The sequence below is a fragment of the Mauremys reevesii genome, linkage group 13 (assembly GCF_016161935.1).
Source record: "Mauremys reevesii isolate NIE-2019 linkage group 13, ASM1616193v1, whole genome shotgun sequence".
Classification (NCBI taxonomy): Eukaryota; Metazoa; Chordata; order Testudines; family Geoemydidae; genus Mauremys; species Mauremys reevesii.
The window spans coordinates 42,799,037-42,817,472 of record NC_052635.1 but is presented as its reverse complement, the minus strand read 5'-3'; the positions used below and the strand labels follow the sequence as shown (position 1 = coordinate 42,817,472).

Genomic DNA, 18,436 nt, shown 5'->3' with positions numbered 1-18,436 from the left:
CAGCTGCTGGCCCTGCACCCAGGGCCCCGGCTGCTGCTCTCAGCCCAGCCTCTGCCTCCTGCCCCAGCTGTGGCTCCAGCCTCGACCCCCTTATCCCTGTCCACGACACCCCCTCTCAGCCTTGGCTCTAGGGGGGCAGAGATGGGTTGGGCAAGGTAAAAAGTTTGGGGACCGCTGGTATAGCTGCATGTGTATGAAACCTATTAAATTATAATGGTCATATCTGTGTACATTCCAAAATTACATCATAATGAGAGTAGGGTTGCCAGATGTCTGGTTGAAAAGGGATCCTAGTGGTGATGCTGACTAGGCTGCTAAAAGTCTGGTCGGCGGCACAGCAGGGTTAAGGCAGGCTCCCTGCCTGCCCAGGCTCGGCACAGCTCCTGGAAGTGTCCGGCTTCTCTGGCTATTAGGCCCAGGGGCAGCCACGGGGGCTCCTGCCCCTGCCCGGCACACCGTCTCTGCAGCTCCCATTGGCTGGGAACTGCAGCCAATGGGATCTGTGGGGTGGCCCCTGTGGGCAGTGCGCAGAGTCCCCTGGCCCCTCCACCTAGGAGCTGGACATGCTGGCCGCTTCTGGGAGCCACCCTACACCCCAAATCCCAGGTCGGAACCCCCTCCTGCATACTAACTCCCTCCCAGAGCCAACACTCTTCACCCCTTCCTGCACCACAATCCCCTGCCCCAGCCTTAAGCCCCCTCCCACACCCAAACTCCCTCCCAAAGCCCACACCCCCAACCCCAGCCCTGAGGGCCCCTGTACCCCAAATCCCTCATCCCCAGCCTCATCCCAGAACCTGCACCCCCGCCAAAGCCCGCACCCCCTCGCACTTCCCAACCCCCTGCCCCAGCTCTGAGCCCCCACCCACACTCCCAAAACCCTCATCCCCAGCCCCACCCAAGAGCCCACACCCCCAGCTGGAGCCCTCCCGCCCCCCAACCTCCTGCCCCAGCCTGGTGAAAGTGAATGAGGGTACTAGTAGGGTGACCAGACAGCAAGTGTGAAAAATCAGGACAGGAGTGGGGGTGGGGGTAATAGGAGCCTATATAAGAAAAAGACCCTAAAATTGGGACTGTCCCTATAAAATCAGGACATCTGGTCACCCTAGAGCAGGGGTAGGCCACCTATGGCATGGGTGCCGAAGGCGGCATGTGAGCTGATTTTCAGTGGCACTCACACTGCCCGGGTCCTAGCCACCAGTCCAGGGGGCTCTGCATTTTAATTTAATTTTAAATGAAGCTTCTTAAACATTTTAAAAACCTTATTTACTTTACATACAACAATAGTTTAGTTATATATTATAGACTTATAGAAAGAGACCTTCTAAAAACGTTAAAATGTATGACTGGCACGCGAAACCTTAAATTAGAGTGAATCAATGAAGACTCAGCAGCACACCACTTCTGAAAGGTTGCCGACCCCCTGCCCTAGAAGGTAGGGGAGATCGAGCGACGGGGAGGGGGGGGGGAATGGAGTGAGCGGGGGCAGGGCCTCAGAGAATGGGCGGGACAAGGGCGTTCGGTTTTGTGTGATTAGAAAGCTGGCAACCCTAGGAGACATTTACTAGTGGCTTCCCAGAAGCAAAAGTTAAATTTCTGCAGAACCAAGTCCTTTAGTGTGCTGCCCTCTAGTGTTTTATCTCATGTATCACAGAAGATCTATACATTACATTTAAGAGTTTTAAAATCTTCGAATGCTGGATTTGTTTTCAGCAACTGTTACCAATTTGCAATGTTTGAACATTAATTGTAACGTGTAAATAGCTAACGATAAAGTCCCAATCTTGCAGCATTTGCTTATGTGAGTAAGGTCTGTAGGCTCAGGCCTAAGTAGCCTTGAGATGCAGCATACTCTGCCTTTGTCCTCCTTCCCCCACCCCCACCTAACTTTGTCCTAACTTGCCATCTTAATTCTGTTTAAGGAAAAAACCAAACAAACACACTTGCTTCCAAGAAACACACAGTTATATTTAGCCCTAAAGGTATATATCACTTTGCAATGGTAGTTAGGTTGGTGCTAAAGGTCTTTTGTCCTAAAAGTTTGCTATTTATGGGTAAAATTCTGGATTTCTCCTCAAAACCCAGGTGATTGGGTTTTTGTGGATTTGCAAAACAAAATCCATCCCCCAACACGGGCAGACCACAGTGCTGTAGTGAACCACTCTGCAGACTTGCACTGGCCATCATGGCTGGATGATTCTCACACTAGCAGCACAAGGAAAGTTTATGTTTAACACAGTACTGTACTGTATTTGTTTTGGGTTTTTTTTTGTCTGTGCTGCTGCCTGATTGCGTACTTCTGGTTCCAAATGAGGTGTGTGGTTGACCTGTCAGTGCGTAACTCTGGTGTTCATAACTCTGAAGTTCTACTGTACTACTGAGGAAGCTATTGCAGACAAATGCAATGGCATGAACGATGGCACAGGAACAGGAGGGGGAAATACTGGGAGGAGTTCAGGGAGACAGTGGTCATAAATCCCCAAGACAAGCCTCATTCCTCATTATACCCAAGTATATCACAGTGGTGAGGATTTACTTTGTTAACTAAACAATAGGTGCCTGTTAATGCCTGGAGCTTCAGCAGTTGCACATGCTGCAGTATATACTACAGTACAGTGCATAGCTGTCCCAGATTATTGGATTCTTATAAGTGGTTGATTCTTACAAGTGGAGGATTTAGTATAGGAGTCATTTCGTTCCGGTGGTTTTGATCACTATATGCAGTTGATTCATATATCAGCGATTCTTATAAACGGAGTGCACTGTAATACAGAAAATCCTGACCCCTTTCCCCACTCTAACCTCCCAAGGACCTGTTCCTGCACCACTGAAGTTAGAAGAAGTTTTCTCAATGATTTCAAAGGGAGCAGGAGCAGGTTCATTATGCTGCTGCTGATTTCATCTTACTCACCTCTGGGACCAGGGTCTCCAAGTTCTCCTGTCGGCCCTCTATATCCAGGTGGACCGCGAGCACCGGGATGACCAACACTTCCCATTGTCCCAGGTGGACCTGGGGGACCCGCTGGGCCAGGTCGACCCATCAGTCCAGGAGCCAAGGGCCTTCTCAAATTAGCAGCTAACTGTGCAATTTGTTCTGAGGAAAAAAAATATAACAAAACCAAAAGTAAGTTCTTTTGCCTTGTGCCTGTGTCTGAAGTTTGAAAACCTTTTTCTGGTATGTGACACTTGCCATCAAAGTGTATCCAATCAAAGGAGAAGATTATAGGCTCTGGATTTCTGAAGCTAGAATCTGTCCTGGTAACCCACAACCAGAGACGCCTTGAGCTGCATCAGGTGAATGCATTTTGATAAGATGACAAAAAATGGTTTTTCATTATAGTAAACCTCTGGACTTGTGTGTGTGTGGGGGGGTGCTCAGAAACATCTAAACACTTTGCAAACTGATGAATTTTTTCTTTCATGTTATTTATAAACTAAAGGAAAACACTTTAAATAATTTTGAAGCAAAGTTTAATGGAAATTAATACTCAAGTAATTGAAATAGGTTTGCAGGTTTTAGTTTCTGCCACAAAAAGTGACTGAAACACAATCTTCAAGAAACAAAATATTCAAAAGACATAAAATAATTTCTTTGAAGCAAAACTTTATTGCTCTATCAGGAATGAAATCCCGTGACCTTTGGCATCATAAAACAGCAACTATATCAATGAGCCTTTACTATACTTTGTAATGATTGGCTAGTAATACAAGTCCCATTGGAAAGGAATTCCTAATGTCTCAGATTATTACGATCATTGTTAAACTAAACAGAAACAAGTGTTCTCTGACTATAAAGTGTAGCTATATTCTGATACAGACAATAATGAAAGTTCAGCTATCTCCCAGTTATACTCACCATTTATCATTCCCCCACAGAGTTCTCTTATGTGTTGTTCACTGGCCTCTTTGCCCTGCAATTGACAGAAGAGTCCTTACACAAAATCATATTATTTCTTGTCATCAAACTATTGATCCCCGAAAGAAACTTATTTCTAATGGACTGCAAAATCAAGCAGAAGAGTTTTTATTAAGAAGAAAGAGTAGTTCAGAAAATATTAGCTTCAGCCTTAAGATCCTGGGGTTGTGGTAATATTAATGAAGTTGATTTTACAGTTAGTGGGAATGTTGTGGTGCTAATGTTCCAAGTCATATATTTAATTTGTTGTTTATTTGGCCTTTACTGAAAAGTGAAACTCAAGCTTGGGGAAAATAACAAATCAAACCCTAATGTGAGTAATACTATAATGACCCAACAGGAAACAGGTTTGCATTTTAAAGTTATTGACTGCTATCAATTTACTTTCTTAGTGCTCTCACAGTTATGGAGAGCAAACATGACTTCACACATCACATCCAACCCCAATGAATGCAGGTAACTCCTAACAACACATCACATTGAGAGGAAACTAATCCTTAAAAGGTACAAGTTTTTGGAAATAGGTCTTAATTCTGTGCTTGCAAATTGTGTGTGCGCGCGCACCTTTTTGTACAAATAAACTGCTTCTACAAATCTGCTAGTTAGATGTGCAGTTACCTGATTTGCATGCACAAATGCCAGTGGTGGAAGTGCAAAATTAGAAGCTGGTCTAATGCTGGTGACCTTTAATTTGTTCATGTTTGTGCCCTCATTTGTAATTCTGGGCACAGTCATTTGCACCTGCAAAGCTGAAGTCCAAGGTAAAAGCCCCTTTAATCTTTGGCCCATAATGTTTAAATGTTAAAATCCACTGGACGAGGCCTTTTCTTTTCTGATCTGACCAAACAGTTGCCAACATTAACACACTGGAACCAATTGCCCTCTGAGAACACTTAGCAATTGAGACGTACACAGTTTAGTGTTACTCTTAAGACAAATTATAGAAGGCAGGCCAGGCTCCTATTATCGATTTACATTTTTATAGAAGCAGCAAAGAATCCTGTGGCACCTTATAGACTAACAGACGTTTTGCAGCATGAGCTTTCGTGGGTGAATACCCACTTCTTCGGATGCAAGCAGTGCATCCGAAGAAGTGGGTATTCACGAAGCTCATGCTGCAAAACGTCTGTTAGTCTATAAGGTGCCACAGGATTCTTTGCTGCTTCTACAGAACCAGACTAACACGGCTACCCCTCTGATACTTTACATTTTTATGTTACTTTAGTGCTGTATTGACAGCCTTGGAGATAGTTTACATTTATTCACAGAACAGGAGCAACATAGGTAGTGTCAGCGTATGCTTCTTCAACACTATTTCAGCGTGACTCAACCCTACTCTGGAGGGACAAGCAGGTAGTTCAGTCTCCATGCCCTGCTCATTCTTTGGCCCTTCTCAGGGGACCACCCCAAGGGAACCAATTACTACCAGCTGTGATGTAGTTTTGGTGGTGTGGACACTTGTCCATTGGGAACTGGACTGAGAACACCCAGCACATTTCACACAGGCCTCTGAGGGTATGTCAACACTGCAATATAAGCCCAGGGTTTGTAGAACTCGAGTTAACAGACACTGGGTTTGCTAAAATAGGACTTGAGGATCTGCGCTCATTTGTAATCCCAGGTGAGGAATTGTTGAACCTTGGATTTCATCCTGGGGCTCCAGCATCAGTAGTGCATTATCCAGGCTCACATTCACCCATATCCCCGACTTCCCAGTGCCCTCCATAATGTGGCCACTCTAGCCATTTGTTCATGGTGCAGTGTGGGAAAACTTGACTGTCCACAAAACTTGACTATTCAGAGGACAAAGGAAGTCGGCCTGTGGGATACTTTTGGCATGAGTCCAGTGGAGGCACATCACACTGCAAAGCAATAGGGCTTGAACCCTGGGTCCCGGCTTGACTCAAGTTGGACCCACCACCCCTGTGGGGTCCTGGGACCCTGGGTCTGAGCCTGGGGTTAATGTGATTTCTATGTAGACAGAATTGGGGTTAGGCTTAAGCCTGAGTTCGAACCCTGGGCTTATATTGTTGTGTAGACATACCTTGAATGTCCATGAGATGGTAACTTTCATTCACTTCTCCCCTGCACCAGATCTGAACCAGCAACATGGAGTTACAAAGTTACATATCCTATTACAAATTCCCTGACCATCCAGCCTCCCACAGGCTGGCATTTTTATTTATTTCTGCCATTAAGGACCTCTTCTTTACTGACTTATAGCAAAGGAGATCTTTCCTCTCAGTCCATTAGCCTGATCTGCTTCATAAGACCCGTCACAGGTACTGATGCTGCAAGTACTGCAAGACTTGTCCATTTGTGAACAAAAGGGCAAAAACTTATTTTGTAAACTTACTCTAAACAGAATCAAACCTACACCCAAAGTCCAGCATAACCGGTACTGCCTATTACCCATTCATCCATTTCCAATGCAGGACTGTGATCAAGGAACAGATGATACTTACTGGAGGGCCAGGTTTTCCAGTAATGCCGGGGATACCTTGCTCTCCCTGGTAGCCCATAGGTCCTGGATGACCTGGAATCCCTTGCACACCAGAAGTCCCGTTAGGTCCTTGTATACCTTTAGGACCCAGCTCGCCTCTTTCTCCTGACTAAGGAGGAAGAGAAACCAAACAGCTTAAAACAGGAGGCTCAGCATATTGTTATTCTTCCACAGTATTTCTTAGTTAAGCTTTTCCTTCCGGCTTCCTTGTTTTCTCTCTTACTGACATAGTGGCTATGCTGACCATGTATGTTCTTCATCTCGCATTTACGGGTTTACATGATTATTACGCATGTTTTAGGCCATATCCATGCTATAGTTCAAACAGTGCTAGCAGCAACGGTATTCAAACCATTGCAGTGACATAAAAAGGCCACACAGTAGCAGATTTACAGCATGGTTCTCAGAACACCACCATTCTGGGAAATCACGTCAGAACCAACAGCATTGATGCTCCCTTGCTTTCCAACGTAGCATGGACAGGGCCTTTGATTTCAAGCGTGGAGACCTAACTGTTTCTGCCTTTTGGTATGTTACCATTATAGCAGCAGCAATTAATTCCTTCTCAAGGCTGCTGCTTATCTGATCCTTCCCAGGGCCAAATTTCTGTCTCATCAAGACGTACTAAGTGACGTGCTAAGAGTTCTGAATAAATTGTTTTCCACATTAGGCATTTTCAGCAATAATCAATGGCACGACCCTGGCGGTTAAAGTTAAGCCTGTGCTTAAGCGCATTGCTGGACGGGGCTCATTACACACTCCCCCATTCTGCATTGCTGAGCTTTTACTCCCACAGACAGATGTGGGATTTACACATACAACTTAGGTAGCCATCCTTGAAGACTCCATGTAGAGTGTGCATGAAAAATCATAGAATATCAGGGTTGGAAGGGACCTCAGGAGGTCATCTAGTCCAACCCCCTGCTCGAAGCAGGACCAATTCCCAACTAAATCATCCCAGCCAGGGCTTTGTCAAACCTGACCTTAAAAACCTCTAAGGAAGGAGATTCCACCATCTCCCTAGGGAACCCATTCCAGTGCTTCACCACCCTCCTAGTGAAAATCACAAAGGTCAACACTAAGGGTCATCTAATGGCTATATTAATGGACCAGAGACCAGAGCCGAAAATAAAAGACAACGCCACCCTTGATGCTGCATAACCCAATGAGATCAGAAGCTACATTGGGATGTGATAAGCTCATTTGTTTACTTAACATTTCTGTGACTCTCAGTCTGCAATGGAGGACACTTACCTCTCCCTTTTGTCCTGGGGGGCCGAAAGGACCCTACAAGAAAAAGGGAAGTTTGATGTTATTCTTCTCTAAAGAACAAGAATCAGTTGCAAAGTAAACACCTAAAAGCAGATCCTTAAGTTCTTGGAAGCAGGGACCACCACTGTGTACCATACCTAATGTAACGGGATTCCTGAGCAGGGTCTGTGGGTTCTACATCAATGCAAAGCACAATACTGCAAACAGAGGCATAGGAAGCCAAAGGGCACTGCCAGGAGGTAGGATAACCCCATTGGTATCTTTCAACTCAGGGGTTGGGACAGAAAACTGGGTCACCAGAATGTTTCAAAGGGTTACGGTGCAGCTCCTGTCCCACAGGGCTGCCTGGGCTTATCTCCCGGGTCCCAGTGCCACTCAGATTTGGCCCAGCCGTCATGATGACAGGAGTCTGAGTAGGCCAAATTTGAGTGAGTGGCACTGGAACCCCACGAGCCAGGTCACAACTCCACTCACACAACTGCAATGCCGAGAGCCAAGCGCAGCCAGCCCCACAGCACAGGAGCTGCAGGAGCCGCCACTGTGGGGTGATTGCCAAGCAGGACCCAACCCCCAACACACACTAGGGGGCAGGATCCGACTGAAACCACCCCAGCGCCTCCACCCCCAGGTCACGACAAGCCATAAACATTTACAAATGGACCCTGAGCCCAAAAAGGTTGAGAACCACTGTGACCCCTGCAGATCTGCAGAGCAGCGCAGGGCTCGTCTGCTCAGCAGTGCAATCGTCTGACTGCTGGAGGGGAGGCGGGAGGGGCTCAAGGTTCAGGCGTGGACTGCACTTGTAAGGAATAACTGATCGGTTTAGTTTTACTAGTAAAACTAGAGGATTCCTCACCTCTATAGACAGGGATTCATCATTAGACCCACAGACCAGGGCTGAACGTAGCTCCCTGGCAGTGACAGCCTCCATTGAACCAAAGCCTCAACACCCAAGAACAGAAGGGACTGTCGGCTTCTATGCACTGTGCAGTGCATCTGATCTCCCTGAGGGGTAGAAATAACGAATGATGAATCCCTGGCTATTAGGGTGACCAGATATCCCGATTTTATAGGGACAGTCCTGACATTTGGGGCTTTTTTTTTTTTTTTTAATATGGGCTCCTATTACCCCCCACCCCGTACTGATTTTTCACACTTGCTGTCTGGTCACCCTACTGGCGATACACGTGAGAAATCCTCCTCTAGTTTTACTAGTCAAACTAAAATGGGCACAGTGCTGATGGTGAACGGAATACTTGGTTTGGTTTCACAGGACACCGTTCTCTTTTCACAATCAATAGTGTAACTGTAGCCTTTGGAGCCCTCGTGTATTCAACGCTGGCAGGTTTTAATAGTCATTGGTTCATTAATCTCTGGGCTCCCACTGTTTGGTATGTTAATTTTGTTGTGTTTAAATGACACCTACCAGTTCTCCTTTGTCACCTGGCAGGCCATCTGCTCCAGCGGCACCCTGATAAGGAGGCACAACAGTTAACACATGAGAACCTCACCAGTGGGATTGCAATGGTTATTCACAAACGCGCTACACTTTCCAAGTGGGATTTATTCTGTCAGGGCCCAGTCCTTTGAGCCCTGAGTACCCTCACCTCCTACTGGCAGCAAAGAGGATTCAGTACCTTGTTGTTGCAGTGGGAAAGTTTTCTGACTTGGAAAATAGATATGGCAAAATTAAGGTACGCTCCACAATAGCTGTTCTGCTGCTCTGAATGGCAACCATGATAACAGGCAGCCTTCTGCAAGAGCTAGGAGCCCTTTGCATCAAACTCGCTGTGGCAAACATTTAATTCTAGAGTGACCTGAGCAAGGGCTGAACCCATAAGAGACAAGGACCTGGCAAGTGCTGATGAGCAGCAATGCAGCCAGAACAGGTGTCCACACTTAACGCTCTTCGCTCCAGGAAGATAGTTCCGTGCTAAGTCTGTTCATCAGACAAAATTCCTTGTTTAAACCGGGATGTGACCCCAAAGCAGCTGGTTGTATTAATTCAGCTGGACTACACGGGCCTAAAGAGTTAAGGTGTTAACAAGACCCTGTTACGGTTTAACGTTAAAGGTTTGGGGTTTGGTATACAGAGACTTGGCATGGTTAGTAGCACAGCAAACCATTAAACATTATTTTAACCTTTTATTAAAGACACAGAATAGAAGGAAAAACAATTAAAGCATTTGAAATGTAAAGTATTAAGTAAGGCTTTCATTTTAACAACAGATATTCATTTATTCATTTTAGCTGGGAAAACTCCCCTTGTTTGATGGGTTTTTCAGATGCTATGAAAGAGGGTATTAACTGTCCTTTTTGGGGGAAAGAGAAGTTTGCAGAAATGGGCTGGAGCTTTCATTGCTGCTGCTGTTAAAGTCTGATCCTGTTTCCTAAGAAAACTAAACAAGACAGACAGAGAAAAGAACAGCAAATATAGAAAATACAGCTTCCATCTCCGGTGGTTGACTTTCACTTGCAACCTCACTGCTGGAAAAACAAAGGCACAGCACACTGTTTTATTAGTCACTTTGAGATCTGGCAAACTTATACCAGCATTGAGCTATTTAGGGCATTGATTTTAGTTGCCCCTTTCTGGTGTTGCAAATTATGCAGCGTTGGCCAGCTACGCCAGACGTTAATTAGACAAAAGGAAAAAGGAGAGGGATAGGAAAGAGGAGAAAAAGGCAGAGAAGGAAAAGGACTCCTGGGTGGGGAGGAACGAGAGAAAAACAAAGTCTCAAATCCCACGTGGTATTTGGGATTTAGCTGGAGCTGGTGGACGTGGCAGTGTTATTTGGGTTCCGGTTTTTGGCCTAGTTTGGTCAAGACAACTTTTAGGATTGGGATGAAGAAGGTCCAGGGTCCCAGGAGATGGTGGGGGTGGCAGCCAGGATGGTGAAGCTCACTCCAGTAGCCAATTTTTCTCCCCAAATTCTCTTTCTTGAAAGACCCCCAAAAGGGAGTGATGGGTGGAATAGTCCATTCCCTCATTATTTTGTCCACTAATTAGGCCTAATTTCTGACACACCAATTATTGTTCATTGATTTTTGGTCTCACACTGTCCAATTTTCCAAGCATGATTTCAACACAATCCTTGAGGCCTTTTTGTTTGGACTAATTCAGTCTCTCTGTGCTTTTGTACCTTTTCCCACCAACATCTGTTATTAGGTTATTGTAACACCTTATGAACTTACACCCACTTTTCACAGTTAAGCTCACAATTTGGGTAAATTTGTAGGTCCAATTATCACAGCAAGCCTCTGAAATAAAGTGCATGCAAGGGGACTATTCATAAGCCCTTATGAAAAATAAAATCTAAACTTCAGTCACAAACTTGGGGTCTACCCAAAATCGGGCCGGGGTGTTTCCAGTGATGTTTGAAACCAGGTGGCTAATTATTAAGTTGCAGCTTTATTTCTGAGTTGGACTCATACGAGGACAAAAGTCTCCCAAGACCCATTCATTGAATAGCCCTGTATGGCCATGTTAAGCCACAATATATAATCCCTTTTCCTTTAAACCAACAGATGGCGCTTGTTATTCAGGTAGGAATAGAGACAATACACAGAGCTACCCGTTGGTATGTGCAGGGTTTACACGTTTCAGATGCCACTCAGAATGGCACTACAACATGGCTAGGGTATTGCACACGGTTACAGCCGATAATGAACAGCATTGTGCTGATGGTACAGACTGGGACTAGATGTCTTTTTTAGATTTAGGCTTCACAGACCCTATTGAACTTAGACTGATCCTGCCCTTAGAAAGCAACAAAAGGAGGATAGGAGACATATTTGCAATTGATAAACTGTTGTTGGGAGGGCATTCCATTTTCTGCAGAGATAAACCACATTCCTCCACTGATCTAAGTTATAGATTTCAAGGAAGGTCATCAACTGAAGCAATCCAAACATGACAATTTAGAAGAAAAGTTTATTAAGGGCTAAATGTTCCTAGCCCCTAAACAGTTAAACGTTGGGGGCTTCAGGGGGCTACCACCCCAGCTTGACTGCTCCCATGGGTACCCCTTGAAGATTACAGGCTGACTTCTGTGAGTTAGGTGAGCAAGATTTGGCCCCAAGCAGTTTACTTGCCACGTGCTGTTACTGGAAGACAGACACAAAGGCTCTGGAGCACGGCATTTCAAGATCCCTTTATTAAAATAAAGTCCATTGAGCACACACAAAAATTAATCAGAAGAAAAATGGGTTGGCTGTGTCTGCTGCAGAACCTGCTAATTTTGATTGGGAGGAAAAGTTGGTAAAGCTGTCGAATAGCTGTGATCAAGCTACAGTTAAATCATATTCGTTGAATAAAATGGGAAAATAACCAGAAAAGGGAAGACCAACCCTTGGCTCACCTGGTTACCTTTGGGACCAGAAACTCCACCAGAACCCTGGAACAAGAAAAAGGGAGAATGAGCAGGGAACTCTTCTTTTCCCACGCATTCCTAGCACAGTCAGATGCTCACTGGCACAGTGAGGGGTGGGAAAACGAATCCTGTCATTGCCAGCTAAGACGAAGAGGCAGGGCAGGGATCAGAACTCATTTGTATTTCTTCGAATCAACAAGAGGTTTTTAGCGTTCAGTTTGTTTTGCAGCAATATTCTGTGGTCTCTGTGGTTCACATTTCTTTCTTGACAGTTACAGTATACATAAGCCACAAGATGATAGGCCACAATTTCCTTCTCTGAATTGGCTCTCTCACCTCATCTCCCCCATAACCCATTCAACCTGCCAGCCATTAAAAATAACTTTAATGCAGTGGGTCTCAGTGTTTGAGGGCCCCTCCCCACCTGCCTTCCATTCATTCTCTGTGGTGGTCATTGTAAGACTTTGGCTTATGGGATACTCTGTTCATACTGTCCTTGTTAATTCACTGAACAAAACTAAAATGCCGTGTGCAGTTAATTCTGTCCATTTACATCAGACTCACCTTCCTGGCTCATCCCTGGGTAAGGTTCATTTCCCTCCCTTCCCCCAGGCATGTAAAATATTCATAGATTTTTTTTTATCATCATGGTATAGAGCAGGAGAGTGGATTTTTGTGCCAGGACTAGTGAATGTTCATAACAGTTTTGCAAGGTCTCTATTACTACGTCAATTTTCACAAGGGTTTAGGGTTAGCTGTTCCTGACTTCGGCATCCACAGAGAACATGACTTGGGAACTTGCTGGTAAGGGACCCACCTTGTCTGGTATCCTGTTTTAAGTGGCAGGGTCAGATGTCCATAGGAGTAAAAGGTGAACCAAGCAGCTGTAATTTATAAACCTAGGGGTAATTTAGCCAGTCTGAAGAAACATTCCAAGAACAACCATGCCTCTTTAGCATTCAAAAGGAGAATGAAGCAATACATTTGCAGCCCTGGCCTGTGACTTTGGATCCATCTAACACAGCCGGGAGCCAATCGAGTTCTGAGGGCCTTGGTCTTTTCTGCAATGCACTGTTGGATGGGTTCAATTATTGTAGTCTTAGAACAGCAGTTTTATGGCACATTCATCAATTTGGCAATTGGGAAATATGTAATTTTTTTCCTAGCTGGTTCTAGAAACTTCCAGCAGAACAACGTGATAGAACAAACACATAGAATTAGTGGGTGTCATTTCATTAAAGTCAAGCCCTGAAGATGAATTAAAAAACTGAGAGTTCTATTAAAAAGTGTCCCTATTAAAATAATTCAGAGGTAACAAGCCAGAAGGTAGAAATGAATCTGGGTATTTATAACTTTTTTTTAAAAAATGAACACAAATGCAATATTATTCCCCAAACCCTGTGACAGGGCTGCTATTTTTTTTTTAAACAGTTACTTGTTCTCCATTCACTCATTTTTAACAGGGCCATAGTTTTAAAGGGATGCATCATCTCCAAAAATACATTTTTCATTGTGGCGATTCTTGTTTCTACAGTACGCCTGCTGTTATAGCATCCAGACTCAGAGCCCCTTGCGACTGAGAAGCATAAATCTCACCACAAGATTCTTCCAGCTCTAACACAGAGGCCCATTGTGAAATCTCGGGTGCCCAGGGGTGATTATTTACACAGAGACTTTACCTACAAGCTGAAGTGAAGGAAGCCATGGAACACACGGCTACTGTTCTCCTGCAGGCTGTGGACAACTCACATTCATTTTTGCGCTGCTGGCTTCTTTTCAATGAGAATAATTCTATTTAAATCCAACTGCTGAATTTATTTTTAAATTCTGGCCTTGCAGGGCCTAAGTATGTTTCCGTTTGTAAAGAAAAAATAAAAGATTTTTTTAAAACGTCCTAATTAAATATTCTAAATAACTACAATGCAGCTCTCCTGTGAGCATGGAGATCTTGCACTTTGCTGAAATCTGCATATAGAGCAGGTATAGTAAACCCACTTCGGCTCTGTGTCCATTGCAAACAAATAGTCCAATCTGGCTGGGATAGGATCTGGAAAATCTTGTTGAAATAAACTATTCAGTCTAAGCATAATGGGACTTCTAGGAATGGAGATGCAGCACTGGAAATGCTGATTAGCTCATGATTCCCCTTCCTTTTCCAGCTCTAACTCCTATGATTCAAGATTGGTTGTTTGTTTTTAACCATAGATCAGTAAAAGCCTGATTTGTCAGGATCCTCCTGCTGAGGCTGACATCAGGAAGCACAAAGGAATGGTTCAGTTTATTAATCAGCTGAACCGATATATCGAGACATAAGAACTTGGTCTATCCAGGTGGATCTTTTATCTTAGGTCTGGTCTACAAGGGGGGAAGGGGGAGAATCGATCTATGTTACGCAACTTTAGCTACGTGAATAATGTAGCTGAAGTCGACGTACTTAGATCTATTCAGTGCGTTGTCTTCACCGCGGTGAGTCAACTGCTGATGCTCCTCTGTTGACTCCGCATGCGCCTCTTGCTCCGGTGGAGTACCGGAGTCGACAGAAGAACGCTCGGCGGTCGATTAGACACAATAAATTGACCCCTGCTGGATCGATCGCTGCCCGTCGAACCAGCGGGTAATGTAGACAAGGCCCAAGATACTTATATGGCCCCATCCCACAGTGTCTGTGTGCCTCACAATTTTTAATTTATCCTTATGAGGCAGGACAGTGCTATTATCCCCATTTTACAGAAGGGGAATGGAGGCACAGAGAGGGTAAGCGACTTGCCCAAGGTCACACACAGTCTGTGGTGAAGCAGGGAATTGAACCCAGGTTCTGAAGCGTTAGACCTTCTTATTCTCTTATCTATATGCGCTGAATGATATCGTGTGCTTGATTTTCAGCTACAAAGCCCCTAACTTTGCAGTAGAAGTTTTGCACTTGCAATGAACTGCAATTGCAAATGGTAAAATGTAAACATCTAATGACATTTTACCCTTGCAAGCCAGCAAGTTAGGTATCTAACCGCTCCCGCTTGCATTTGCAATTTGTAGCAGGCCCAGTTATTTATCCGTATAAAACTGAAGGTTCAAATTAGAGGTAAGGTTCAAAATGAGGCTCTGAAAATGTTAAGGGGCTGTGTTCCATCGTCGGTCTGGCAGGGAGCACAAGCTGGCGCAGTTCTGCTGGCTTTACTTTATTGTCACGAGCATCATCCAATTTATGGGCAAGAGTTGAAAGAGCTGGGGAAAATCCTGAGGAGCAAACAGATTGCTTTGTTGCAAAATTGGCAATTATGGAAAAAATTAGTAATTAAACTGAGCAAGGACAGGCAGACACTGCTGACATAGACCCCAATGGTGGGAAATCTGCCACATAGGAAAGTTCTCCTCACTGTCAGAGGGTCCCCGTAAAGGGCCACTACATCACTCAAAGTGGAGGGAACGGGCCAGGGAGGGGGTAACGTGAGGGCTGCTCTCATTCAGCCCATCCTCTCAGGAGCAAACAAGAAAAAAAGGTCAAAATCGGAACAAAACTTTTCAAATGACTTGAACCAAAATGGTTTCCAGATTTTTGGTTTGTGAACATTTTCAAGATTTTGGGGTTATATATTTTGAGGATATAGTTTGAGACCCCAGAAGTTTTTGCAGGATGGCAAAAACCTTTCCTGCCCAGCTCTACTTACCCTGTCACCAAATTCACCACGAATCCCCGTAGGGCCAGGGAGTCCAGGTTCCCCACTGGCACCTTTGCGGCCCTAAAGGGAAAACAAAGGAAAAACAAGAGTCCTTGCACCTGTGAATGTCCCAAGAGTTCACCAGTCTCAATCCTGATTTCCTGAACAAAGTCAATAATTCCAGATTCCCTTTTTCCTTCTTTACTCTCCCGAGTCCCAACCACTGTCCCTGTCCTTCCAGACCCCAGTACCGCTCTTCTCCGTCCTCATGTCCTTGCTTGCTGGCCCTACCCTTCCCCTCTGACGCCATTGACTGGGGGAAGGCATTTTGAGGTACTCCAGCCCAATCTCTTGCAGATCATCAATGGCATTAGCAGAGGTTGCTTAGCGGCCACAATAAGGGCATCTGGGTGCACCAACAGAACCAAATTTGGGAGTCAGGAAGCAATGAAGCTTCAGCACGACGAGTCTCCATGGGCCGCGGATGATAGAGCCCTTACTGCTTTGTGTGGCCAGTACACTGAGAACTGTATGAAAACCTGCAGCTCTTTTCATTCAAAGCAGCTTTATCAAAACACCCATGTGCAAGGCTGGCCTGATGGCTTCTTGCTGACATTTGCAGAGCCACGTGAAAGGCTTGAGCCTGAGCTCTCCCTGACAACGGAGGCTGGATGTGCTGCAGATCAGGGAGCGCTTGATGATGCTCCAGAGTGGGTCCTCTGGACAATTCAGGTGTTTTGCTGCTCAGGCTCCGTGTGGAATCCTAGGCTGGGTCTATACTCGGAAGGCTTTGCCGACACAGCTATACCGTTGTACTGGATCAGCAACGCACTTTTGCCAGCATAGCTATCCAGCCCCACCCGGAGTGAAGTAAGTTACACTCGCAAAAGCACGGGTTTGCCGGCGTAACTTGGGGCTTTTGCTGGCACAGCCCTGGTGATCTGGGATCTGGGATCCCAGATCACCACCGACATTGCAGTGTAGACCTGGCCCTAGCCACTTTCTGGCTGGAGAGGGGAAAGCAGCTGCCATCTTGGGAGTGCGGGTGACGGGATTCAAGGAGGGGTCCCCGGGACTAGCACAGGGGACACTCAAGACAAGTGGGTTGGGAATATCCAGGTGAAGGAGGGTATAAAATGATCAGATCTAAAAGACTCCCTCTGCATTTGTGAAATAAAGACAGTGTTTGCTCTTGCAGTGGATATCGTAGTATTTTGGCTACTGCTCTTCCCTTGCTCCCCCTTTCACTGTGTTATATTAAAGAGGGCATTAAGGATATTCTGATTAGTGGAAATCCAGTCCCTCCAATCATTTGTCACGATCACCCAATCTTCTTTGCCAGAAGTTTGCATGGACACCTGGTGGGTACTAAATTACCCAAATTTCAAGCTTACTGACCTGAAAGCCTCTTACACCTGGGGCTCCCAATGGGCCCTGAAGACCAAGTGCGCCCTGAGAAAGAGAAGAATAAGCATCATTAAGAAAGATCATCCACAACCAATTGAGTCCTGAACACAGTTGAATTGCCTTTGTTGTAACAACAAAAAGCAGGCCGTCCTGCGGTGTAAAAGTCTTCCTAACAGCCATGCTGATGGATGGCCATTGCAAGGCAGCTTGCTGTTTACTGAACTTTATTCCTATGATTACCATTAACAATAACGATTATTTCTGTTTTACTCAATGCTTAGATTCATTTGGTTCTTACCAATGCAAGGGCCTAAGTGAGCCTGGCTAGAGATAGGCACAGTAGGACTCGTGCTCTGCAAACTTCTCCTAGAGACACAGCCCTGAGAATATGTCAGTTCAGACCTGACACTCCAGTTCTGAATGGATACAGTTAATTGGCTTGGTTCAGCAAGGTAGGGAAGCAGATGTCTAATTTTAAGCACATGACTAATCCCAGTGAAGTCAATGGGTGCTTTCTGACCGTGACCCGCTAAATGGTGCTTTTGTGACGGATACACCTGATCATCCTCTTGAGATTTCCGGGTTAACATAGGGGCAGACTGTCAAATAAGTGGCCAAGGCTTTTTACACCCTAACAGGATCTTTCTGAGATATTCTAAGTCGCAGGAATTGAAAACACAAGACAATTCCTTTGCACCTTTTCCAGTTCACAGATCATTTTGTTCTTAGTAGGTTGACACATATGCCTGCTGGGAAAGAGGTTTTCGGGGGGAGGGGGAGGAACGGTAGATGGGAGTTCCAAGCAACTCTAGTACTAACTATATATCACATATTTAATTGCATACAGGTTAAGCTAATTAATTCACTGAACCGTTTTTCAACTCTTACTGAACTGTCAGATGAAGTTAGGAAGAAAACTGGTAATTAAAGGAACAGACTGTGGGGGCTGGCAAATTGAAAACCTGGGGCTGATTTCCAGACGAGTTGAGCGTCCACCACTACAAGTGAAGCAAATAGGAGCTACAAGCGTGCAGCCCCTCTGGAAGTCAGGAACTTGGGTGTCCAGCCCGCCCCCTTGAAATACACACATGCAAATACAAAAGCATGATACAGTGCATGCCTTGGGACAGTCAAAACTGGCAATCACATCCATTGCAAAAATGTATGTTTGTGCAGGCGCATTTTGCACCAGCAACTTAGGTCAGGCGTTTTGAAAATGCAGCCTTTTGTGTTTTCTGTTATTCCAGCTAAACACATTTCTGAAGAAAACTGACAGCTGCGTACAAGAGGCTAGGCTGTATTCTACTGG

The 18,436-nt window shown here is 45.1% G+C and overlaps 1 protein-coding gene across 1 annotated transcript in view; it reads right to left on the bottom strand.

Moving 5' to 3' along the window:
• Positions 1 to 18,436, bottom strand: part of COL9A3 (collagen type IX alpha 3 chain) — a 67,235-nt gene that overhangs the window by 1,961 nt on the left and 46,838 nt on the right. The window contains exons 23-30 of the mRNA XM_039497660.1: positions 17,119 to 17,172; positions 15,730 to 15,801; positions 12,053 to 12,088; positions 9,118 to 9,162; positions 7,674 to 7,706; positions 6,382 to 6,528; positions 3,857 to 3,911; positions 2,912 to 3,094 (exon numbers count right to left, since the gene is read on the bottom strand). Coding sequence (XP_039353594.1) covers positions 2,912 to 3,094; positions 3,857 to 3,911; positions 6,382 to 6,528; positions 7,674 to 7,706; positions 9,118 to 9,162; positions 12,053 to 12,088; positions 15,730 to 15,801; positions 17,119 to 17,172 — 625 coding nt within the window. The remainder of the gene's footprint in view (positions 1 to 2,911; positions 3,095 to 3,856; positions 3,912 to 6,381; positions 6,529 to 7,673; positions 7,707 to 9,117; positions 9,163 to 12,052; positions 12,089 to 15,729; positions 15,802 to 17,118; positions 17,173 to 18,436) is intronic.